The sequence below is a fragment of the Macaca thibetana genome, chromosome 4 (assembly GCF_024542745.1).
Source record: "Macaca thibetana thibetana isolate TM-01 chromosome 4, ASM2454274v1, whole genome shotgun sequence".
Lineage (NCBI taxonomy): Eukaryota > Metazoa > Chordata > Mammalia > Primates > Cercopithecidae > Macaca > Macaca thibetana.
In genome coordinates this window covers 67,734,444-67,761,186 of record NC_065581.1, presented here as the reverse complement: position 1 = coordinate 67,761,186, position 26,743 = coordinate 67,734,444, and the positions used below count along the sequence as shown (strand labels likewise).

Genomic DNA, 26,743 nt, shown 5'->3' with positions numbered 1-26,743 from the left:
CAGGTGGAGGTTGTGGTGAGCCAAGATTGCGCCACTGCACTCCAACCTGGTGACAGAGCAAAACTTTGTCTTAAAAAAAAAAAGAAAAGAAAATAATGGAATAACATTTTATGTTGAGAAGGATGGCTTTTGCTAGGGCATTTTATGTTCTGTTTAGTAGATTTAAAACAAACTTATTTATTTATTTACTTGTATTTTTCTTGTCTTGCAAATTATAAACCCACTGTGGAGAGGGGAATATATTTGGTTTCACTAGAATGTTTCCTTGGTGTTTGACTTCTATTGGGACATCACAAATGTTGACTAAAGGACTAAATTAGTTGTAAACACCACTGCACTCACACGAGCCAAAAGGACTAAATTAATTTTCACATATATTTTGTCAGTGAGTGTTCAAAGAGAAGAATGATTCCAGGTACGAAAATGAGAAATGTGTGAAAATCAGCATTTTACATGTATAACGAAAGTGACTTTTACCAAGGCACTCTGCCAATCTTCCTTCAAAATAATTAGCATGCAAATTGGAATTCATATTTCATGCCAAAAAATGGTTGTTGTATAGACGATTATTAGTGCGTAGGTGGTGTTTATGTGGATGTGCAGATGTGTTCAGAAACTCTTGATCTATGTGGCACTCTGAACAACCCAGCCTGTATACACAGATGAATTAAATTTCATTTCCTCATTATCCTGTGCCACAATTGCAACTCGCATATTTAAACAGGTATACCAGTTTATCCAGAGAGAATTACATATTTGAGAAAACAGTTTAATGAATTACTTCACATTTGCAATAAGTAGCTTTAATGAACTATCTAAACAAAAGGTATAGGTTTTCTGGTTAGCCAAAACTTCCTTTTGTTAATCTTTCCCTTCCTCTGTTGATAGGAAGGAAAGACTTCATTCTTCATTGTCTCTCCAATTTTGATCTTCTGTCCAGTGATCTCAACTCTGGATGATTCCAAAACAGTGAACAAAAAACATGTAATTTCACTCTAGATTTAGGAGCTCTAGAATCCATTTGGCAGGCGGGGTGACATGGAAATCTCTATTGCACGAAAGAAAAGAAGTAATGCTTAGATCTAGGACCTGGACGGTTACCCAGACATTTGATAACATCAATGACAAAGAAATATGGATCCAATTTGAAATGCCTAGCCAGAAAGCTCCTTAATTAAGAGATACCAGCATGGTGCATGGCTATAGGCTTCCTATGGGATATGACATTTTAATTTTTTTGCCTTGTTACCTGAGGATCTTTTCAGATTCAGACCTGGCAACACTTTCCTAGCTCTGTTTCCTGTTACCCTCTTTTTTATCCTGTAACACCTGCTAACAATGTAAGAAGTTGTCAGGACACATTTGGATTTCAAGTGTCTAGAAAGTTACATCTATTTCAACCAATGAATAAGATTATATAAAATTAAATATTTTAAATCTTTTTCTCCTGAGTCTTATATTTCCTTCTCACTACCTTCATCTTCAGTCCTTAAATTTCCATTTTAAGCTGTGACCACTCCATGGAGAATATCTTCTCCAGTGTGCAAATTTTTTCCAAGACTAGATCTTTTTTCTTCTACTTGTCCTTCTGATTGCCACTTTTTTTTTCTGTCTGTCTCTAAGCTCCTGTCTAAAATCTTAGAGCATATATTCCCTGTAGAGTTCAATAGCCCTGGGTTTCAACCCAGACTCTGACATTTATTGGTTTGTGACTTGAACAGTTTCTGTTCTCTCTGAATCTCGTTTTAATAGGATCTACTTCTTGAGATTGTCATCAGAACAAAAATAGAAAGTCAGTGCTGGTGGTCTATTTCCAGGCTAGGGGTATGCTGAAATAATTCAAAGCTAAAGACATCTATACCTAATAATCAGAGAAACTTGTGAAAGGCTTCCAACCCATTTTCATTAGAAAACTCGTATTCAAGGAAAAGCAAGAGTCCTGGTCCAGTGTGCTCAACCAGTTCCAGTTGATTTCCAATTATTTAACCATTACACCACAGGTATAAACTTATCTCTCTCTTGAATGACCAGCTTCAGTCGTCCAGAAAACCTTACCTGACTGTCTACTACCTTTCTCCAGTTTGAACTTCAATGGATGCTGATCCATTGTGACCCCCTGCGGCCCAGGAGAGAAACTTGCCATGAACTGCCAGCCAGAATAACGGTGAGTCCCCTGACTACCTGCAAAGGCCACGTCTACCCAGCTCAACCCTCTCCACCTCACCACTTTCCCATCTTGCCACCTCCCCAGGACCCCTCCTCCCCACTCTCTTTCCCTGAGAGAGCCTGTGCTTTGCTGTACTGACTAGAGAAATATTAGGGAAGCACAGGTCATACTTTCGACCTGGTGAATAGAAACCACCTGCAGCCTGGCAGGTAGAAACCACCTGCGGGTGTGTGGTTCTCCCTTTGGCGGCTTACGGACCCTCCTCCCTCACTCTCAAACATATCCAAGACCACTTGAGGTCTACTGGCCAACACTGGCATAGGCCACCCGGGAAGGCTCCGAGGACAGCCAGAAGCTGCACTGGGGTAGATGGGATGGAGGCAGAGCTGCGTGTTCAGGCCTTGCCTGTGCGGCGGCAGGGAAGGGGTTAAGGGCGACTGTTGTCATTCTATCCGTCCTCCCCTGCCCCCTAGCTCTCCTCCAATCCCAGGACCCTCTTCGGGGCCATTCATAAACAGGGGGAACGTGCGCCTCCCGGGCCTGGACACCTAGGCAACCGCTACTCCCGGGGGTGCTTTTTCTGCAGAGACGAAGTGCCACCTATGCTAGTGGCGGGTCTGGAAGCCTAGAGGGGAAGCAGGCTGCAGAGCCGGGCCAAGGGATTAGCGGAGGGCGGCGGGCATGGCCAGGACTGCGCGGGACCGCGGGGCCCTGGGGCTGCTGCTGTCAGGGCTCTGCTTGTGCGCGGCTCAAGTAAGTTGCGAGCGAGTTTGAGGGGTGCTTTTCTCACTTTCTCCCCATCTTTTCTTCTCCAGCCCAGCCAGACCACCGACGAGGTAAGCTGGGGACAGGAAGTGTTTGCATTTTTCAAGCGCACACGAGGACAGGTGGGGGCGCAGCGGTCGGGGGAGCTATGAGGAAGGCGCGGAGCATCCTCAGGGCTCTTAGACACGCGCTTCCTCCAGCCTTGAGCACCTGCTGGAGTCCTATCGAAGTCCAGAGCCCTAGATGACCCCTGGTCTAGGAAGGGGGCTCCTCCCCCACCTGGATCCTCCCCTCTGCAGGTTCTGGCGCTGAAGGTAATAGGTGACTCGAGACCGAGGTTTAATTCTTAGCCTGTTATTGCTTCTTACTTCCCCCACCTCACCCCGCCCCCCCCACCCCGCCCCACCTCCTGGTCACTGTCAAGAGCAGGCATTGCTGGAAAAGGCGGGAATCCAGGCAGGCTCCCTCTCCCGCTCCTCCAGCCCACGGTAGCTGCGCTAAACCCCGAGTCCTGCTAGCGGTGCAGGCGGCTCCAGCATGGAACCGGGTGGCCCTGGCTCCCATCAGCATTTCAGCAGTTTCCAAAAGCCTGCAGCGCCTCCCGCCTCCTGCGCGGGGGAGGACCCGGCGGGGGCGCATAAGCCCAGCTGAGGTTTGAGGTTTCACTTACAAAGACTCCATTGTAACCTGTTTGGTCGTTGGAGTTTAGAAAAACAAAGTTTTCCTTGATGAAAGAGTCTTTCTTCTTTTTCTTTTTTTAATTCAGAAGGGTTAAAAAAAAAAAAAAGCCCCACATTCCCCAAGCAACACGTTTATGCTATTTCAGACGTCGGTATACCTTCTAGCACCATCGAAACGTAGCTGTTTGCAAGCGATAAAAGGGGTCACGTCCTAGAGTCAGTCTGAAATTTGGTGTAATTTTGAAGCGAGATGCAAAGACCTAATTCAAGGAACTGAGGGGGTGTCACTGCAGGTAAAACTGAAATGAGACCAGGCACTGGTCTCAAGGCTGCCCTGCCCTAATCCTCCCAAATCTTTTCCTCAAGCATACCCCCCACCTCCCCATTCTACTGGACAAAGATCCTGGTGTGGAGTCTCTGTTCTTGGCTGCTCCATTCTGGCCAAAACACTGACCTGCAATGACTGATAAATCGAGGTATCGAATGAGCCCCATTTTCATTTTTGAATCCTTTTCAGGATAAAAAGGCGTTAGACCCTCCCTTTTCCACAACTCCTCCTGGGTTTCACACTCTGCAGAGGTGAGATCCAGTGAAGCCTCCCCCAACTTTGAGGGCGTCAATCCTGCTCTAGCTCCACAGTTTAGCTCATTAGAGTATGGCGGAGACCAAAGCTGCGCTTGCTTGGAGGTCTGAGACATTTTTGTGTTGGGTTTCAAACACCCGGCCTCCTCTGGAAGGTGTCTTTTACCCGAGGGAGGCGGGGGCTTCAGGGCACCGCGCTCAGTTGCTCCCTGTTGCCTGATGTGCTCCACTAACCTATGTCTGCTATTTTTGCCAGAGAGGTCCCCCCGGCGAGCAGGGTCCTCCAGGGCCTCCGGGCCCCCCTGGAGTTCCGGGCATAGACGGCATCGACGTAAGTTTCTATCTCCAGGCCACCTCTGTTCCCCGGTCCTGCCCTTTCCTATTCTTTTCCCAGGGCTCCTGTGGGTTTTTAGAGAGGACCAGGGTCTCCCCTTCCTGCCACCCCACTTAAAGGCAGGATCGGACATGGGTGAGAGTTGGGGGTTGAATCCTAGGAGCCCGGGGATTTTTGGAGGGAGAGGTGTCCCTGTTGGTCATGAACCTCCACGTTTGACCCTTACACCATCCCCATCCGTCTAGTGAGCTCTCCTGGGATTGTCCCAGTGGGGTCCCCAGCCTATCCCGCTCATAGACAGCTCTCTCTTTTTCTCTTACCCTTCCAGGGTGACCGAGGTCCTAAGGGTCCCCCGGGTCCCCCGGTAAGTTGATTGGAGCAAATGGCGCTCCACTTCCTTCCTTTAGACGTGTTTTGCAGCTTCCTGTGTCTGAAGGGTCTCAACTTTGCACCTTTTTTCTCTCCTGCCCCCGCACCCCTCTCCCCCTGCTCAGGGTCCTGCAGGTGAACCGGGAAAGCCAGGAGCTCCAGGCAAGCCTGGCACACCTGGCGCTGATGTGAGTAAGCGAGTGCTGGGAGGGCGCCCAGCCTGGGATGTGTGGTGGGTATGCATAAGTGTGTGTGTGTGTGTGTGAGAGAGAGAGAGAGCGCGAGAGAAAGAGAGAGAGAATGCGCTGTGGCTCTAACTAAACTTGGCCTCCTGCTAGCGCCTGACTGATGGAGGAGCTGGCAGCTTTTGCAAAAGCACTTGTGAAGGTGAGGATACCTCTCTCTAGGAGGCGTTGGCATTTCCTCGTCTTAGAAAACAGCAGCGGATACCGGCTTCCTGTCTCTAACCGTGACCTCACAGTGCACATTGTGAACTCTCAGCCCCACTGCGGGCAGAGCGGTACGATGGCAGTAGATTGTACTGGCGTCGGCTTACCTGCTGTGAGTCCAGTGGCAGGCTCCTGGAAGCCAGCCTTCGCCCTTGCTCTTTCATTGGCACTCCCTGCATTAATTTAGGAAAAGAGCCTGCAGGTAGGCAAAGGGCCGGAGCACCCCTAAATCCCAAGGAATGTGAAAGAGAAAGATGCACTTGAAGTGAGTGGGGATGTGCGGGGGGATGGGGCGGGCAAGAAAACACGTATCATCAGATAAGAAACTAAAAAAAAAAAAAAAAAAAAAAAAAAAACAACTAGTTTTGAATTTAGAAATTCAAAACTAGCTTTTCGTCTTTCCATGGAGTTTTCCTGGCTGGCATTACTGGCAGAAATGAGCTGGCTAGGATTGCATGGAACTAGCAAGCTTTCTCCAGTTTATCCACATCTCCATCAAATGCTGAGTTATACGGTAAACCTAACACTAAATAATACTTCTTCACAGTCAAATGACTTCAGGATTCTCAGCCTCTTTCCATGCATTCTAACGATGTGTAATGAGGACCCACTACAGACCAGTCCTTGACTTTGTCCCTGGAATACAAAGTGAAGTAAGAAATGGCGTCTGTTCTTAGAGAGCACCATGGTGCATCACTCAAGTTATTCTCCAAGTTACCACTTTATGTGTTTTCCAAAAACTAAGGACTTTTCCAAATGAAAGAAAGCACCTGAAAACCTATAATTATGATTTCCAAGAATTTTTGACTACAGTTTAAGACAGATCCTTCATTTTGAAAGAAAAATAAATAATCGGATTTTTACTGTTATTAAGGTGTGCTTTCTTTGTTAGGATTCCCATAATGAAGGTGTCTGTTTATACTGTGTCTATACTATTTAGTGGTTTTGTTTTTTGTTTTTTGTTTTTTTTTTTTTTGAGACGAAGTTTTGCTCTTGTCGCCCAAGCTGGAGTGCAATGGCGCGATCTCAACTCACTGCAACCTCTGCCTCCCGGGTTCAAGCGATTCTCCTGCCTCAGCCTCCAGCCTCCTGAGTAGCTGGGATTACAGGTGCCCTCCACCATGCCCAGCTAATTTTTGTATTTTTAGTAGAGACAGGGTTTCACCACATAGTATTTTAGGAAATGGATCTTGGTTTACATTTCAAAGCCCCTAGTTTGAACTTTCTGTGTATGCAAATTAGCAGTACAGGAGGCACCCAAGGACTAATATTTGGATAGTAAAACCTAAATCTCAAAAGAGTGTTTGTATAATGTAATATGAACTGAAATAATATAACTTGTTGGCAGTCAAACTCTTTAGAACATTGATAATTACTTGAAATTGTCATACCATAATAAAAAGAGTCTGATAAATGCAAGGCTACTGAACAAGCTGGTAGCCTAATGTAGCTTGAATTTATTTCTATATTCCTTCGAAATTTCAATCAGCCTTTAGTCTTGGATGAAAAGAAAATTTATGACTAAATTAAAAATATTATTTTGGTAAATAAAATATTTATTTTGTATTTCAAAAATTTATTTTGGTAATTGAAGTGTAAATGGGTCATCTGAATGCTTGTCTTGCTATTAAACTGCAATATAATGTCAGACAGAAAGTTAGACTTACCTGTCCCCCAATTCAGTCATGGTTTTGTAGCTTGCTCAACAAATTCTTCTCTTTACCTTATACCATGGTGTCATAAAGACAATCCTTGGTTTTGCTTATAAAGTAATTTCCCCACTCTAACAGAAATTTTGGATAAACAAATGAAAGTGCTGTGAAATTTTTAGAAGTACAACATAGAAAACAATTTCAAGTAACTTTTTCTTTGTCTGTATTTGCAGACCCACAGTGCAGCATAAACTAGATTTCAAATATTAAAAGACATAAAAGAATAAGCTGTCTTAAATTATTGAACTTTGACCTCAGGGAGAAAATGATGAGCCCATTTAGTCTGCTGAGACAGGAGAAGAAAGCAAAAGAGAAAGAGAGGAAAAGGGAGGAAAAAGGAAATCCATGTATGTGCCAGTATTTTAGGCATTTTCTAGATCTCAGGGAAAAATTAACTATACTATTTGCATTTACATAGAACTTTTTCCTCAAGCACTGCCACAAATATTTCTCTTAACCCACAATAACCTGGAAAGTAGATTGGTCTAATATTACTTTCCATAGATAAGGAAACTGAATAATTATGAAAACAAGTGACTTCCTCAGAGAACTAGAGTTATTTAGTAGCTAAGATAGCAAAATAGTCCAGATGTCTTGATTTTTAGACTCCTCAGGCAATTCTGCCTCATGCAAATAGATGAGAGAGAATAGCAAGAATAGAGAGAAAAAGTGATAGTGAATTTTTAGTACCTAAGTCACCAATCAAGAAGAATGATATGGATAATAACAGCCATTTGTAATTGATATTTTATAATTATTTATAAATATTGGCATGTTTTATATTCCCTGACTTTTGAATTGAAGCCACATGAGACATCTGGAAGTGAAAAGTTTTCTTATTCCACTCTTTGACTCATTTGACATTAAAAAAATATTTTATTCTAAATTGAGAATGGACATCTTTGAGAGTAATGAAACTCAGTAATTTGATCAGAATTTGCTATTTGATTTTCCTTGGCCATAGGGGAGCTAAGTAAGTAGGAGACCTTCAACAGTCCTTTCTTGGTAAATGAACCTGAGTGTGCTGGTAGGACTTTAAACCTTGAATCATTTCGTCTTCTGCTCTTTGGGTCATTACAAGGCTTATTTTTTGATAATGTTAAAAAATGGTTAATTGGATGATGGTTGAAAGGATCAGAAAGGAACCCTGTTCAGTGTTCATTATCCTATGTTGAATGGATTTTTGGCAGAAAATGTAAATGAGTCATAGCAGTCATGCTTGTAGAAGTATGCCTTGAGTCCTACCAGCTGAGCTGTCAGAATGCTGGAAGGAAATCTCCATTGAGGACTGGTATTCTCTGCCAAACAGTAACATGAAGTTCAGAACACAGTCAGCTTCAATATTATCATATATAGAAGTTTGTCTGTATGAACATTCATATGAAGGCACTTTTTTCCGCTACTGGTAATGTTTTCTTCTTTTATTTCTTTGAAATAAGAATTAGGAGGTTTTATTGCAAACTGGATTTTGAAAATTATGTATGTGTTATGTGTATGGTCTGTGTATTTCAACTCAAATCTGCCCTTTTTTAAGGTTAAGTTGATTTTTTTTGGGGGGGGGGCTTATGGACAGATAAAATTAGATAAGACAGAACTTGGTTCTAACCTTAGGACAACTGTGCTGTTGTCAGCAATTATATTAACAGAGATTTGATTGATTGATTGATTGATTGATTGAGATGGAGTCTCGCTCTGTCGCCCAGGCTGGAGTGCAGTGGCGCGATCTCGGCTCACTGCAACTTCCGCCTCCCGGATTCACGCCATTCTCCTGTCTCAGCCTCCCAAGTAGTTGGGACTACAGGTGCCAGCCACCACCCCCGGCTAATTTTTTTTGTTCGTATTTTTAGTAGAGACGGGATTTCCCCCTGTTAGCCAGGACGGTCTCCATCTCCTGACCTCATTTGGCCTCCCAAAGTGCGGGGATTACAGGCATGAGCCACCACGCCCGGCCAAATAGAGATATTTTTATATGTACTATTTGTTGTGACATGCTCAGAGAGACCTTTAAGAACAGTATTTTATTCTTTCTTATACCATCTATTTGAGATAAGCAGAAGAGGAATTAGAATAAAGTATAAGAATTATAGCTAAACCATGATAATTTTTACAGGCAGAGGTTACAGGTCTTTTGTATTCTCTGAATGTATGCAGCTATTATCTGTGGCAAATACTTTATAACTAGAATTGTGAGTTATTAAGAAATTATTCTGAAAGATCAGTGTAGGTGCAAATATTCAGTCATTGAAGAAATGTGATGAGGACAAGAAATACAGTGCTGTGGTTAATACCTAGATTTTGGTTTGTTTGTTTGTAGGACTTTTTCTCCATGAGGAACAGCGTCTAGAACACTGTGCAGTTAGGGACCTTGCCCATGATTCCACAGCTGCCAAGTGGTAGGATCAGGATTTGAGCTGAATACAAAGACGATGTGGAGGAACAAGTGTAATATCCTTCCACTTGGAAGGCCTCCTTAAACTTATTGTATGCGGTAATCATGTCGTGAGTGGTTAGACGCCAGGGCAACATGTTAGAACTGTAATGGACATGTGATTCTTGTCCTCATGGAGCTTATGGTTTTCTGCATAGTTATTTCATAACATGTGTCACTGTAACATCTGACACCAGAATCCATTTTCAACTTAGTTCAGAAACTTTCCAGTGATTGACATAGTTTAGCATGTCTTATGGAGGATGTTTTTAATATGAAATAACCTGAAGACAGCTTCCAGGTTATCCCACTATTTACTTGGTTCTGCTTAATAGTAACTGTCCTCCAATCTTGTCAGTTATTCCAGTCACAGGTTGAAGAGTGTTAGTTGATTGTGTGTATGAAAGTTGACCAGAATTGGTCTTTGGAGGGTTTAATGCAGTAAATGAGAGTCAGAGGTTCAATTTGTTAAATATGCCCAGAGGTTTATAAAATTTACATGCCATATGTGCGTCCAGAGAGTGCTCCTGGATGTATGGTTTGTTTGTGAAATGCCAAAGCAAATATTTCATTACCATAGGTGCTTAGCAATTAATAATGTTGAGGTTTGTTCCCAAATTACAGTGTTGTAATTAGACTAGGGCTATTGAAAATCAAAGGCAGTCTGTCAGAAGTTCTTTTGTGTGTGTTTAATATTTTTCTTCTTTGGTAAATTTCCAGTAATTAACATTTTCAACTCTTTTTTTTCTACTTGCTTTGATTCACTCTGTGACATTGTTAGGAAAATTAATTGATGTAGAGAAACGTAAAAATGGTAGCCAGTGAACTAGTTTTCTATATGAATTATGTGAAGAAATTTTATGGATGTTTATTCGGACCATGACAGACTAAATATGAATTTTGGTCATCCATTTTTAAGTACAACTTTCATATTTTTCAAGAGATCCCTCTCTCAATTAATATTGTTTGGGTCTTCTTCAAAATCTTGATAATAGAAAGGGTTTATAAGATACTTATATAGGCATGTATGTATATGTACACACATATATATCATGTTTATCTTTAGGAAGGTATAATTTCAAGATTACATTGTAAATGACAGCATCCAAAAGTGTCAAAGAGCAAAGAAAAAAATTAAAAGTAGAAATGTATCTTTACCAAATGTGGAAATTCTTGTATACACGTGATATTATCATTCTTTAATACATGTTTTATGTTGAGGATGATGATAAAGTAAGTACTAGTAGGGAAAATGAGAATATTTAGAATATGTATTTAATAACTGCTTTAGTATTAAATATGATAATTATAAATGTGATTTATAATAATAGGCTTAAATTTTACATACCGAGTGGCATACATGAACGTATATACTTAATTATAGCTATTTTTACTAAGAAAAATAATGTAGAAACATGTATGCTTTCAAATGTTTCTACTTTAAGAATTAATATTCTTTGATAAGCAATTGTCATTGCCTGTTAGTGGCTATAAGGCAATAATGAAATTGTTTCTGTTTAATTCCCATTGAGGAAATATTTTATTGACTTCCAAGACATTGTCGTAATGTAGACACAGATTTTTGTCCTGTAGAGAGATACATAGTATTTTTGTTTCATAAATGAAGTAAAGGAGGTAAATAAACCTGAGTAAATGACAGAACCAAGACCTACCAGTCTTAGCTGTTACAGCATTGTAATTGCTATGTTGCATTTTTTTTCAAAGCAGAGACAAAAAACACTAAATTATTGAACCCTGTGATAAACAATGCAATTAGCAAGAAGTTAGGAATATGATACAACTTATCAATAAGAAATAACCACAACACGTAGACCTTGTGTTAATCTTTACTTTTGAGTAAGACTATAGTAAGGTTATTTTGTTATAAATATTTGCATCATACATATGTAACCATCTTGTAGATGATTAAGAAATAAAATGAAAGTTTTCTACTTAGTGGTTTGCCTAAGGATGTTATGATAATTCTAACATCATCGTCTTGCTCTGTTAGGGATTAACAGGACCTGATGGATCCCCTGGCTCCGTTGGGCCAAAGGGACAAAAAGTAAGTTAGCCATCTGGTATTAATTGCTAGTATGAAAATGCGGAAGTATATTTTTATTGTAGTGTTTGCAAGCCAACTAACATTAAGTTATGAAGCATCTAAAATGCACTTGTTCAACTAAAATTGTGTTTAAAAACACTATGATATGGAATACTATGCAGCCATAAAAAGGAATAAGATCATGTCCTTTGCAGGGACATGGATGGAGCTGGAAGCCATTATTTTCAGCAAACTAATGCAGAACAGCAAACCAAATACTGCATGTTCTCACTTATAAGGGGGAACTGAATAAAAAGAACACGTGGACACATGGAGGGGAACAACACACACAGGGACCTGTCAGAAAATAGAGGGTGGGTGGAGGGAGAGCATCAGGAAGACTAGCCAGTGGATGCTAGGCTTAATACCTGGGTGATGGGGTTGATCTGTGCAGCAAACCACCATGGTACCTGTTTACCTAAGTAACAAACCTGCATATCCTGTACATGTACCCCTGAACATAAAATAAAAGTTGGAAATTAAAAAAAAATAAAAACACCATAATGGGGTGTTTTAATGCTTTCAATATTTATGCAGTCTTCATGATTACATATTCATGTTATGAAAGGTCAGTACAATGAGACTATTTTTATTTTTAGGGAGAACCTGGTGTGCCTGGATCTCGTGGATTTCCAGTAAGTAGAAGTAAAGCTACAGAATTGAAAATGTCTTATCTTTAGGTAAAATTCTGCCATTGTGAAATCTTTAGGTGTAGTTTTCTGCATAATATACATGACAAATAAGTTGATGACATCTGGTATGGTAAGCATTCCTACTGTGAGTGGAAAAATTTTAGAGAAGTTTGAATGTACAGTAGAAAATATCTATTCTATTTGTAGGTGGTATTTTCCAGTAGACAATTCCCTCTTTACCTGCAATGATAGAAAACACTTCTTGCATAACAAGAGCAAATCTAAGTATTCAATGTTTAGACCATGGTATCACACCACATTCTTCACAGCTGGTTTTATCTCTAAGGAAATATCAACTAAACAGATATTATCACTTGCCTGATTCTTTGACTAGTCTTTTTCTATATTTGCACAGTGTGGCAGGTTTGTGTTATTTGTATATATAAGAGGACTAGGTTCTTAGGCTGCTTTTCCTATCTACTGTGCTCTTTGTTCCACTTTTACTCTTGTCATTAATCTGTATTTTTTCTTCTGTTTTCCTATTTGTGCTATTTTCTTTACCATATTTCAGCATGTCATCTTTCCTGTTATAAGCCTATTTTCAGAAGTGAACAGCTTGTTGGCCTTTCGCCCATATTTTTCAACTCAGCTCTTAATCTCAACATCTTACAGAGATGCCTTTTTTGTTTAGTGAAATTTGTTGAACATCTAGGTTTCTGATAATGAAATAACTTATTGATGACTTTGGTGTTTTCAAGCATAACACTTATTTCCTGAATTGGCCTATGTATTAAAGTGTTCAAACTGGAGTCATTTTTCCAGCAATGCCTTTTAAAATCCCACCGATTATTAAAACATACTGGCCATGTGAAGTTCTTGCTTGTTTTGCCTGCCCAACTAATTAGAAATAATAATATCATTATCAGTGCATTGATTCCATGGGATGCTTGGTATACGCATATTTTGGAAAAGCAAGTCTGGAATGAAAAGCTAACATGAATATCATATCACAGACAGCTGTGAATAAAAGCTATTCTAGCCCAAGTAGGAAAGAAAAGAATAATGAGAAATCCCAAGGGGAAAAAATTGAACTTGGAAATTAAAGAGAGAGAATAGAGATCTAGGCGGCTGATATTCAGTTTTAATTTCAACAAGCATATTATTAGATTTTGTTATATGCTAGGCCCTGTGCTAGGAGTTGGGGCTAGGAAGATGAATAAGATGTGGTTCAATCCTTGGTTGTATAAAGTTTGGTGTTGCTAAAGAGATATAAATGTGAATAATAGAATAGAATGACTAGCTTAAAAATCAAATATAACATATTAAATTAGCATCCCATTGTAGGTTACTTCAGGAGTGACACCATTTTATTTTCAATATCTACTGGATTTAGTGTCTGAAAATATAGCCTAACCTTTCGAAAGGGAGGTGTGTTTCTGACCCTTTTTTGTCCCTGCCTCTCTGTGCTGAAAGTTTGTTTGGGGAAATTCTAAACATAATTTCTTGTAGATTGTAGAACTAGAATGCTTTTAATGTAGGTTTCCTATAAAACGCTACAAATGAATAAAATCTGTAAACTCTCCCGTTGTGATGCACCTCTTTGTGAGTTACGGTAAGTTCTCCTGAGGGCAGGCATGGAAGGCTTCTTTACTTTGATTTCCTTAAAAAAAAAATTTGGAAAAATCCCAGTTAGCGTAGACATCAAAGGAATGTTTGAGGAGCTGAAATAAGCTTCTGCTTCCTTTAGAAGCAGAGCCGTGTTTGCTTTTCTTTATTCAGTACTTTCTTTAGAATGAGCATCATTTTTAGTAATAGAGTTTATGGTTTATTTTAGCTGAGTTATGTCTACATTCATATTTATACTAAGTATAAACATCATGCTGTAAACATTTTTATTGTACTCTTTTAGGGCCGTGGTATTCCTGGACCCCCTGTAAGTATCACTTCATCATTTATTTTTACACAGTCTATAAAAATGTCCTATTTCTCAAATCCCCACCTTATTCTCCTACTAACAGTCTACTCAGTGGTGTTTATAGTGTTCTACCTACAAGATCTTGGGTGGTTACTAAGGATAACACCCTTATTCTGCTAAACAAAACGTTTATTAATTTAGGAAATTTCTGCTTTGTCTTAAATACTTGAAGTTTGGTCAAATGAGCGATTGTGTCACTGGAAACCAAAGCTAATACAGAAATGTAATTCTATTATTTATCATATTTGATATCATCTATGATAGATTGTAAAAATATTCATAAATGACCATTTGCTTTGATTTGTTGCCTTCAGGGTCCTCCTGGGACAGCAGGACTCCCTGGAGAGCTTGGCCGTGTGGGACCTGTTGTGAGTACCACCGTGCACTTTGATAGACCTTTGCTGATTTAATAGAAGATGTTACCTGGGAAAGCAAATTACCCTAACTGTACATTTCCACTTGCGAACCAAAACATGGCAGATGAATTTCATTCCAGTTTATAATATTGGTGTGGACCAGGAATAATAATATTTTTTGCAGAGTGATTTTAATTTTTTCCTAAATTTTTCAGCTAAACTCTTCTTCCCAACTTCCAGATTGTCAAGTAAGAGAGTGTCGTCCTCATTTTACAGACTCTCAGCCAGGACTGGAGTCTAGAGGCTTTTGTATTAGGCTCTCTGCATGAAATAAAAGTGAATAGCCTAAAATTATTACCATGTATATTTATGTTAGGATCATTAAGTTATAATTCAGCCAACAAAATTTAACTTTTAACATTAAAGAGCTGGCTTCATAAAAAATGTCTCATATAAAATGCTTCATATTGATATTAAGTAAACATTTCAAAAACGTTGACATAGTGATGTTATGTGAAGGTGGGTAATTGTAAACTCACTGTGGGAAGGGGCCATGTATCATATACCTTGTTTGTTCCTCTACATGTGCTCACTGTTTGCAAATTTATTTAGTGAAGAAATGAATGAATATGAAATGATTGTAAAGTTAAAATAATTGTGAGGTACTTCCGACTTTTTATGGCAGAACATCAAGAAGGAAAATGTGCCAAGAGTAAACATTGGATGTTAAGAGTAACTGGAACCCATTTTCATCTGAACGGTTTACTTCGATGTAGCTTTCTTTGATTTTTTGACCCATTGCAAGAGGTGCAGCGACGGACCAAGTGATAGATTGTGGGTGAACAGCACTAGCAAGAGTCAGGCACTGCAGCGATAAACTTCCATTTCGCAGCTTCAGACTGAGTGCAAGCCTTCTTTTGCACTGGTTAGCAGGATGGCACTAGCCGTATAGGTTGCTCTGGGTCCTCTGTAAATCAACTAGAAAAATAAGTAGTGTTTCCAATTTGTTTTCAGAGTAGATAAAATGTTCGTCCTATAGAGAAGAATTGGCTTTGCTTTTTCCCCTAGCCTCTCTCTGACTTGTTTTATTACCTCGGTGAGACTGGAATGCCTTTATTATTCTCATTTTGTAGTACTAATTGGATTATGGGCCACCCATCGATTTTGGTGGCAGGTCTACGCATGGCTGAGCTCGGTGGGGGTTTCCAGTAATACCATTCTCTCATGCCTCACTGTTTTTATGTACTGTGTTTTGACACATGTATAACCACTGTGTCACAATTTTCAAATAACTTAGGGTGACCCTGGGAGAAGAGGACGACCTGGCCCCCCTGGCCCCCCAGGACCCCGTGTAAGTTATTTGCAACTTGAATTTCTCTTTGTGTCTGAGAGTCAGGGTTGGAAAAAAATCTAAGAACCCAAAATGGAAGTTCCTATTAATTGAGTCATTGCCCCAAATTTCCAAAATGGCTATCAAATTTTTCCTGTACTCAGGGCATGGTTCTTTTTAGGGCAAGAAGTAGAGGAATCACAATAATTTAAAAGGTGGTTTTTACAGAGCATATCTTACTCATTACTTTTGAAGTCTTTTGACAGTTGTGACGTCTCAAATGCTCAAAACTTAGATACATAAAGGAAGCATTTTCAAATGAACTAGTTTTAAAAAAGGTTTTCATAGTAAGAAAAATATAAATAGGAATTTAAATAGAAGATAATTCATATTTTTATTTGTAATTCAAAGTTCCCCACATTTTCTATTTCGCCTCTTATTTCATTTCCCTTCAATGCCTTCCCAAAATAATCTACTGCAATTCATGACTCTCCAAAGAGAACATGCCCATGAGTCAGGATTTTAGAATATTAGCAAATTATCTGCTCCTATTTGTTTCTTGTATTTTATTAAACAAATATATTTTATATTCTTGCCTGATGAGCTTTGTATTATTAGTATGTTTGAATTCATTATTTAATTGTATTCTGAACCTTAATATTTTATTTACTTTAGGGAGCAATTGGCTTTCATGATGGAGATCCATTGGTAAGATGCTTTCCTTTGAACAAAATATAGTTTTAATTCAAAGGCCATATAGTCTGCAGATGAGTTTTCTTTAAAAGACCTCCCTGGAATATACTATGTGTCTGTGTTTTCCTTTCACTCAGATGGCAGAGCAGTTCGTAACACTAGTGGGCTACTGGCTTGCATCTATTCAGACTAATAATTTTTCATTATAGATGTATCTTTGTTCTTCTATAATCTTTTTACTTTATGACTAAGACATGCTTTTCACTACAGCATCCAGGTTTTAAAGAGATAGAATTCAAATAACTTCCTCTAGGATTTGTTTTGCTCATAGAGTAACAGTCCAATGATGGTGGTAATGTGCACTACATGCAATGTTGGCCTCTTCGATGGGAGACGTGAACCTCAGGATGTGGCTAGTCTAGAGGAATGGGAAGGGGAAATGAATCCTGTCATGGTACAATAGGTTATCTGTAAACATATTTTCTTTAATAAATTAGATTTGAAATAAATATTGCAAAATATTAACATTTGTTAAATCTGGATGATAGATTCATGGGGGAGGGTATTATATTCTTTATACTTTTCTGTTAGTTAGAAATATTTCTGGCTTTAAATGTGAAATAATAATAAGAAGAAGGAAAGGGGTGTTAAAATTATTTAATGAATATTATTGCAATGGAGTTCTGTAACTGGAATCCCTTAAAAAAAGACTTTGTCACAAAGCAGGAGTCCTAGTTTATGCACTCTACCTGTCTTTCTTTCTCTTTGTTCTCTCTCTCCCTGGCAGTGTCCCAATGCCTGTCCACCAGGTCGCTCAGGATATCCAGGCCTACCAGGCATGAGGGTAAGAGAAAAACTTCCAGTATTTTAAGAGTATTATCCACAGATAAAATGGAGCCTTTACTTTAAGCATTAACCTTCCTGGCGCAGAGACCTCACTTGGATGGATCAGGCAAGTAGTGCTTATTCAATCCTAGCAATTCCAGCTGCTCTTGACATGTATTCCTACCAAGACATGGATGTTTAGTCATAGGATGGCTTTCTAGTTCAGGGAGAAATACCAATAAAATGCATTGGACTGAGAGACTTTAGAACACCAAATTAAGATTCAGACGTTTGCTTCCTGGCTGAGTGTAGTGGCTCATGCCTGTAATCCTAGAACTTTGGGAGGCCAAGGTGGGAGGATTGCTTAAACCCGGGAGTTTGAGACCAGCCGGGACAACAGCGGGAGACTCCTGTCTCTACAGAAAATAAAAAATTAGCTAGGCATGGTGGCGTGCACTTGTGGTCCTGGCTACTCAGGAGGCTGAGGTGGGAGGATCACTTGAGCTCGAGAAGTCAAGGTTGCAATGAGCTGTGATTGTGCCACTACACTCCAGCCTGGGTGGTGGAATGAGACCTTGTCTCAAAAAAAAAAAAAAAAAAAAAAAAAAAAAAAAAAAGTGCTTCCTATTAAGGGAGATAGTGAGTGGTGGGGCAGTTGGAGGGGATTGTGTACATAATGTATTTGAAAACTTTTAGTTAAAAAAAATTTGAAAAACTGCCCAAAATAGTCAGGAAAAGAGACTTTCCAAAAGTATTTTTCTCTGTCTGCCATCATAATTACTTGAAAATTTTCCATACAAACAAATACATACCACATTCTGGGGATAAATGGCTTTCTCTCTCTCTAGTCTCTGAGTCTAAAGTGACTTTGAGACATTCCAGACCAATGGAGCTCTGCTGTGAACTGAAAGGCCCCAAGGCACTGATTTTCCATTAGGGTTTTTCTAAGGGTAGTTTTGGTGGGTTCCCTCAACTGCAGAAGATTCAGGCCTGGACAGGTGTCCTATTTTGCAAAAAGACTTCTTTGAGGGGTGAAAGTTCCGACAGTTTTCATTTTGGGATGCTTGTCTCACAGTTTTGTCTCCTGTTACTACCCAAAGCACACACATGCTTAGGACAGGTGGCCTGACAAGAAAAGACAGGGATCTTCTTTTCATGCAATGCAGCTTTCACCCACTGCCCTTTATTGCTTTCCCTTTGCACTTAAACATTGTACACAGTAGGCTGGGCGCGGTGGCTCACGCCTGTAATCCCAGCACTTTAGGAGGCTGAGGCGGGTGGATCACCTGAGGTTGGGAGTTCAAGGCCAGCCTGACCAACATGGAGAAACCCTGTCTCTACTAAAAATACAAAATTAGCCAGGCATCGGGGCACACACCTGTAATCCAACTACTGGGGGGGCTGAGGCAGGAGAATTGCTTGAACCCAGGAGGAGAGGTTGCGGTGAGCAGAGGTCATGCCATTGCACTCCAGCCTGGGCAACAAGAGCGAAGCTCCATATCAAACAAACAAACAAACAAACAGTACACAGAAAGAGGCAGAAGGTTGTGCATCAGAGAAAGTCCACTTATACCAGCCCTTCCTCCACCACCAGGAAGGGGGTGGGAATGGAGGAGGCCGAAAGGTTTTCAGAGCAGCCTTCAGAGGGCAGGGGATAGCCAGCTGAGCTTGGTCAAGGCTGTCACTTCTGAAAGGTTAAGTTCCCAGAACTAGAGAAGACTTAATGCTCCTAACCTGTGTGAGGAAGTTGGAGAAACAGGGACTAGGAAATAACAGGCAGGTATCAATGAACTAGGTAATGAAGAGTCTGTTATTCTGGAGCAGTGTTTTTCTATTAAGTAAAACTGATATTAATTATATATGGCAGTCATGGTGCTGTTAAGGTCATTCAAGGCACTGATTTTCTTTGTGACATAACCATTTCTTAGTAATACATTGGCACTGATTTAGGGAAGCAGGATCACTTTATGAGCCTTCTGATCACTTTCTGTACCAAACTCAGGACAATTATTTATTTTGCATTTGTTAGGGTCATAAAGGGGCCAAAGGAGAAATTGGTGAACCAGGAAGACAAGGACACAAGGTAAGGAGAATGGGTATTTAGTGGATAAATTGTGATTAGGAGTTATTGGTCACTTTCATTATAAGAAATTAGGAATTATAGTAAATAATGAACCATGATATTTTGCCCTTCTTTTTCAAATAATGGTTGATAAGTTCTAAGCAGATGCATCAATATTTGACTAAACATCATATTCTAAAGTTGTTTATTTACAAAAAACACTTACAAATAAGGCACCAGACATTTTCATTTTTTTCCTGTGTCACTACCTTTTCTTTTCTTTTCAAATCGATCACACTCAGCTTTTTTCCTTGATGCTATGATAGTCCAACATTATTCAGATAGTTGTTCCACTTCACCAGACAAAATTTTATGACATTTGTAAAATTTTATGACAAGTGTTGCTGAGACTAGCAAACAGAGAAGTTGGTAATTGGCTTAGAGCTTCTCATCTCAAGTTCTGAAACAATTTATCTATTTATTTCTGACCTCATTTCAATATAACCTAGATTTTGAGTAAGTAGGAGGTTAGTAATAACTTATGTTATTATTTGGATAGAAATAGAATCCACAGCACAATTTGCATTGCAGCTGGCATGCCCTGCAGAAAAACCAAGGCTGAGATTTAAAGCAAGGTCACCTATTTGCCCTTTTTTTCAACTACTAGTGTAAGTCATCTTTAAGTATCTAAGATTTTGACTTCCTGCATAGTACGTTTTGTCTCGGTAAATTTGATAATATTTTACAAAGTCAAGTAGTTCTTATTAATGCAGGTCCTCTTGACTTTGTTGACGATGTCCTTCTACCCCTTTATTGGGTAGTGACAGAAGACTAGTCTTTTCTTCGGAAGTCAAGAACTGAAGGGGCAATTTATCAATGTCTTCAGGCATTAATATGCTTGAACTTCTTAGCTAAAAATCAGTCTGTTAAATAGCCTCAAATAATCAGGATAAATAGACCAATTTTCTGTACCCTATTACAGTTTGGACATTTATTTTTAAAGTCTTTTATTACATAGGCTGTGATAGTTAAGGCATTTTATTTATCTGAAATATAACAGCTGGGTTCCCAATATCAAATTGGAGAAAATAGGAAAAAAACCCGAATGCTTTGGAAATTTCTCTGTGTCTGTGTGATCATTCTTCCACTGAATCTTAAAAATTGTCATTAAAAGTTTTAACAAATATAAAGTACCTGCTATGTACTATGGTTATTCTGAGCACTGGGGGCATGGAAACCAAAAAAAAAAAGTCCAAGCACAGGGGACTACATTAAATATGTCATAGCCATATAATATAATAATAGAGTATTGGTTAACTACAAAAAACAAGTGTGTACAAATATTAAATTACATCAAAAGATATTCATGAGGTATTCTATGCAGTAAAGCTGATGTGGTAGACTTCTGTTATTTTTGATGTTTGTATCCTTTTCTCCTTCTTTTGGTGATGCTTTCCTTTGGAGAACTTTCACTTCCCCATCCCACAGGATTTGGAGATGGAGCTGTTAATCCAGATGCCTTTCCACTTTTCACATGAAACTGGTCTTTTTAATATTTAAACAGGTTAATTATCTAGATTCTCAATTTTGGTTTGGTGTTCAGTGGAAAACCTACAATTTTTTTTGGCATGTCAAGTAATCGGCCAAAATTTACTTAGAAAGTTGTTGAAAATTTCTTTATTTTACATTTTAGTGTCACTTGAAAGTGTAAGTGATGTCTTTGAAAATCAATAGGATGGCCATAGCTCATTGCAGAATGAACCTTGAAAGGGTGAGCAGATAGACTGAACTGAAACTGAAAACAGAATGGTAAGAGCTTGGAGGCCTGAAGTTTGGATTCAAATTCACAAATTTGTCTTGAATTTTACCCTACAAATTAGTTAATGAAGATCTTAAAAACTGTTTATGAATATAGGAATGAATAGTAAAATTTCAATAATTAAAATGTGGTATTAGTAACATTATACAGAAGGTCAATACTCATGCAAAAATCATAGTGAAATGATAATAAATTGCTACTCCTAAATTTGTCATTTAACTTCCAGATTATGGATTAGTTGTGTGGTTTTCACTTGTAGGTGAAATAATTCAAATATATGACTCCAAAGTTTATGGAGAATCTATGGAAAATATCCTGTACCTAGTTATGGAAAAATTGCAGTGGACATATCAATCACTGCTGTTTTGTATCTAGTTTTATATTTTTGTAGGGAAATAGAAGTAGCATTTAATTAGGCACATGTGATGATTATCCATGCCAAGAACAAGGTAATTCTCTGGCTTTCCCCTTGGGACTGCCTCTTCCCACTGTCAGTTATAGATTCTAGTGAAATATAATCTGAATATAATTATGAGGCTAAAACCAATATGTATGACTCTCATAATTTGTTTAAAAAATCAAGATAAATGATTTCAATATTGTCAAGATTTTAACTCTTGCCATATTACTCTCTTAATTTAATGCAGTCCTAGTACAAAGCAAGTAGACTCTGTAAAGATCTGCCCAATGATTCTAAAATTGATTTGGAAGAGTAAACATTTAGGAAATCTAAAAAATAAGAGTAACTATAAATGAAAAATACAGATAAGGGAATTCTCCTTACCTAAGATTAAAATGTATTATAGAATTTCACTAATTAACATGTTGTGGTATTGGCAACGTCATATAATAGATCGGCAGAGCAGAATCAAAGTCTAGAGCCAATAACAATATAGCATATGTTAAGGATGAATTTTGAAACCTGTGTGGAGAGAATCTATTATTAGAAGAGTGGCCAGTAAGTAAGAGAAAAAACAAAAGATTTCTTTTTTTTTTTTTTTTTTTTTTTTTTGAGACGGAGTCTCACGCTGTTGCCCAGGCTGGAGTGCAGTGGCGCGATCTCGGCTCACTGCAAGCTCCGCCTCCCGGGTTCCCGCCATTCTCCTGCCTCAGCCTCCTGAGTAGCCGGGACTACAGGCGCCCGCCACCGCGCCCGGCTAATTTTTTGTATTTTTAGTAGAGACGGGGTTTCACTGTGGTCTCGATCTCCTGACCTTGTGATCCGCCCGCCTTGGCCTCCCAAAGTGCTGGGATTACAGGCTTGAGCCACCGCGCCCGGCAAAAGAAAATATTTCTATGTTTTGTTTTACATCAAAACAAATTACTGATAATTAGAGATTTCTACGTAAGAAGTTACAACATTACTAGAGCAAAAATATAAATAAATGTGTATTTTTGGAGTGGAAAAGGCTTTTCTATGAGTGACATTAAAGGTATAACCCACAAAAGAAATGGCTGATTTGCATTAAAATATTGTATATAGTGCAAAAATTATAATAAGAAAAGCTAATATAAAAATCACAATAAAAATATTGTAGTTTATGAAAAAGTTTTCATAGTATAATTACATTTTTCTAATAATACATCCCCCCCATTTGACACACACTTGGAACATAAATGAGTAACTTTTCTCTCTCTATCTCTCTGTCTTTTTCTTGGTATCTTTGTCTTTCTTCCTCCTTCCCCACTTTAGAAAAACTTTGAAAGGATAACATCTAAATGTTACTGATATTTATAGTTAAATGGTTGTATTCAGGTGACTTTTTATATGTATACTTCTCCGTATTTTCTGAATGTTCTACAATTAATTTGGACTGCCCATATAAAATAATTTAAGAAAGTAAAATAATTCAGGAGTCACCAAGTGAACTTAAAACATACTGAGTTAGACCAAGCCTATTTCTATGTTCATTTGCTAGAATAACCTTTGATGTGCTTTTCTTTGCTTTTTTTTTTTTTTTTTTTTTTTTTTTTTTAAGGGTGAAGAAGGTGACCAGGGAGAACTGGGAGAAGTTGGAGCTCAAGGACCTCCAGTAAAGTATTTTTTAAAAAATATTTAACTAGGATATGTAAATATTCTTTTTTTTTCCATGACTGTTGGAATATTTTCTATTTAGCAGTTGGATGAATAGCATTACATGAACTTGGTGTCCTCTATTTTTCTACTACGCCAGCATTGGGGGATAAGTACTTTTTCAAAATAGGAGAGGGTCTTCATTATATATTGTAGCACTTTTTTAACAGAAAAATTCTACCTATAATTGCATACGTTCATTTACCAGATTTCAGGTCCAAGTAATTGAAAAGCAAATACTAAGCACAAGAGGATGATACATATCTTTTATGTTCTATCGTATTATCACAAGATATAATGAGAAAATTTTGTGTATTCTAAATATGCAGTAGGTATATCATTTATTGGATTAATGTAGCTTATTCCAGTATGTAATCATTATAATTAATTAAAACATTCTTAATTGCTCATATCATGTCTTTTAATAAAAAGTTGGTCCCTTGTGCTTTAGCAGATTTCTGCAATAATATTCACAGTAAGGCGACTTGGGGCATCATCAAACTTCAGTTTCAGATGTTGTTAAATCAGAATTTGCATTACTTTTGTATTACATTAAAAAGGAGTTGTTATACCTTTTTCTTGTTAAAATGAGTAATGACAATTTTGGAAATAATAATTGAATACTATTAATTTAACATTGCAGCTAGCCAGGGCAAAGACTATGTAAAAGACTAGCTCAGGTACTATTCTTAGAAACTGAAGAGTTGAAGACAAACACAGGAACACCCTTTGCCTGCTCTGCTCTTCTCCACAGGACTGGCTGTTTAAAAAGGGTTCAGGGAGCTGCACAGATTAGTGTTTAAGGGCATTTAAAGTGTAAGGGAAATTAAGCTAAAGGAAGTAAGTCAGAGGATCTGGAAGAAATGGTCTCTGCTTTTAAGCCACATGAGAACTTTCAGGGAATCTGTGGTGTCCAGCGTGTTTGTTTCAGAAGTTTGCCCTCCCCTGAGTGTTTGCCACATGAGACACTAAGAGCTGGACTTTGTTTCGCAGGTGGGAGATAGGGATACATGGTGTAAGTGACATATGCTTTTTTTTTAATCTGATGAAAATTTGGTAGGGATTTAAATTTTTTTTTATAAAAGCCATTCCCAAAGATTCTCAAAACAGGATTTTGCAAACAACATTCTAAAACAGTGTTTTCAGGGGTTAAGGATCTATGTTGGGTGCTGCGTGGCTCGAGTGGTCCATTGGGAGATATCTGTTAGTGCTTGATGACCTTCTGCTCTTTGGGAATAGGTATGCCAAATTTTCAAAAGCATGTACTTTTTAAATGTACATGCACAAATATAAAGTAATGCACAACTTTAAAAAATATGCTTCTTGGAATATTTAGAGAAAGCTCTGTTCTTCAAAGTAGACACCTCAAGAGACAATATGTGGTATTCTTGTGTTGCTGCTATTGACCCAAATATTCTTTTTATAGAAGTAACTTTAGAGCTAGGAAATGAGCTATATGAGAAAGAGCAGCTTTCATCTGATATGGCCACATCTCACTCGATATTCTAAATGGATATCCTAAACTGGATCATCTTGCATATTTGAATTGGAGGTCATTCCTGACAGATCTACATAGAATCTGTGACTGGTCTGAATGAAGAGTTGGTCATGGACTTGCCCCCTTTTCTCCAAGTGAGAAGAAGAGAGAAATGGCTGGCCTAGAGCTCCTTTATCTTAAGCCAATGGGGACAGTTAGCAGGTTGTCCAGAAGTAGCTACCCCCACTTTCCTAGTGGAACATCCACCCTCCTCTGCTTCCAATGGTATTCCCAGGCTCACTCCTTCCAGGATCGATTTCTGGATCCCTCCTACTACGGGGCCAGAGAGTCCAGAATGGTAACATTTCAGTATTGAAAGAGATCCTAGAAATCACACTCAGCCCCTCGTTTTTAGGATTATCCACTCTTATGCCTAAGATAGGTTCTTATTGCCCCAAGTTGGAATTCAGAATGCCTTTCCTCATAAGAATGGTGCAATGAATAGTGACTACAAGGGGTTGATGGAGGCTCCACCTCCTTTCTAGGTTATAGGCTTTCGTGGGCTAGCCTGGGAAACTACTGCTTTTGATGGTATCCACTGGTGGGAAAAAATTATTTCAATGTTTAAAATCATGTTACATGTCACCAAGTTACATGCCGTGAAGGAAGTGGGAATAATAGTATAAGTTCTATATATGAGTTAAAAGGTAAGTCAAACATATTATCACAATTTCTCTTATGCTGGTATTTACTTTTTTGTCAACTCCAGTTTTGTGTAAGACTTCAGAATTTTATGAAAAGGTTTACCATCTGAAGAATTCTCCTTGGACTTTCTAAACTAGAAATGTTTGTCTATATATTGTCACTATTTCTTAGGATTACCTTTGGTTATGATAATCTCCATTTTCTAGATCAGCTTTTGTGATGAGATTTTAAAAAGCTTTGCTTCAACTAAAATAATTCACTTCTCTTTTTTACATTTCCAGGGAGCCCAGGGTTTGCGAGGCATCACCGGCATAGTTGGAGACAAAGGGGAAAAAGTAAGATGGTGATGACAATAATATAATATCAAAATGTGTTAAATATTTAAAATTCTGGCTATTTAAACAAAGCTTTTTATTCAACAACTTTTTTTTTTCTTTTTTTCTTTTTTTTTTTTTTTTTTTTTGAGAAGGAGTTTCACTCTTGTTGCCCAGGCTGGAGTGCAATGGCACAATCTCGGCTCACTGCAACCTCCACCTCCCGGGTTCAAGCAACTCTCCTGTCTCAGCCTCCTGAGTAGAGTAGCTGGGATTACAGGTGCCCGCCACCACACCCAGCTAATTTTTGTATTTTGTAGTAGGGATGGGGTTTCACCATTTGGTGAGGTTCGTCCTGAACTCCTGACCTCAGGTAATCCACCCAGCTTGGCCTTCCAAAGTGCTGGGATTACAGGCATGAGCCACCGCACCCAGTCTAACAACATGACATTTTATGATGCTTTGTAGATGTGTGATGAGGTTTTCGCAATTATGTTGTAAGCACAGATAATAGGAATGAGCAGTATGCATGATATTTGCCATGTATTAATCTATTTTAAATTATATTGAGTAAATCGGAGTAAACAAGGTTTTTACATTTTACCTCATTGTCATGATCAGCAGTTAGCATTGATACCACTGGCACAGTGCCTGGAGTGCTTCTGGTCAGGCAAGACAAAGACAGGGAGGATGGAAAATGAGAGGTAAGCCAAGGCAGGACATCCCCAAAGACACTGGGGCCTCCAGTGACTCACCTGCAAGCTGATCCATGAGCCCTGCCCTTAGCATGGGTTATACACTTATGGCTGGAGGACACTAGCCTGCCCTTAGACCTGTCTCAGAAACCAGATTCTCCCAGCACTTCCATACCAAGGCACTCTGCAAGCTGCT

General features: G+C 38.9%; 1 protein-coding gene across 4 annotated transcripts in view; it reads left to right on the top strand.

Annotated features, from left to right (window-relative positions):
• COL9A1 (collagen type IX alpha 1 chain) overlaps window positions 1-26,743 on the top strand; it is a 178,234-nt gene that overhangs the window by 107,517 nt on the left and 43,974 nt on the right. For 3 of the 4 annotated variants that reach the window (XM_050789713.1, XM_050789712.1, XM_050789714.1), the window contains 15 exons: window positions 2,081-2,164; window positions 2,983-3,003; window positions 4,451-4,525; window positions 4,857-4,892; window positions 5,023-5,085; window positions 11,498-11,551; window positions 12,190-12,225; window positions 14,132-14,155; window positions 14,512-14,565; window positions 15,851-15,908; window positions 16,563-16,591; window positions 17,364-17,420; window positions 19,431-19,484; window positions 23,262-23,315; window positions 25,820-25,873. In XM_050789713.1, the coding sequence (XP_050645670.1) occupies window positions 2,081-2,164; window positions 2,983-3,003; window positions 4,451-4,525; window positions 4,857-4,892; window positions 5,023-5,085; window positions 11,498-11,551; window positions 12,190-12,225; window positions 14,132-14,155; window positions 14,512-14,565; window positions 15,851-15,908; window positions 16,563-16,591; window positions 17,364-17,420; window positions 19,431-19,484; window positions 23,262-23,315; window positions 25,820-25,873 (753 nt within the window). Of the gene's footprint in view, window positions 1-2,080; window positions 2,165-2,641; window positions 2,921-2,982; window positions 3,004-4,450; window positions 4,526-4,856; window positions 4,893-5,022; window positions 5,086-11,497; window positions 11,552-12,189; window positions 12,226-14,131; window positions 14,156-14,511; window positions 14,566-15,850; window positions 15,909-16,562; window positions 16,592-17,363; window positions 17,421-19,430; window positions 19,485-23,261; window positions 23,316-25,819; window positions 25,874-26,743 lie in introns of those variants that run through there. The other variant, XM_050789715.1, reaches the window with a different exon arrangement.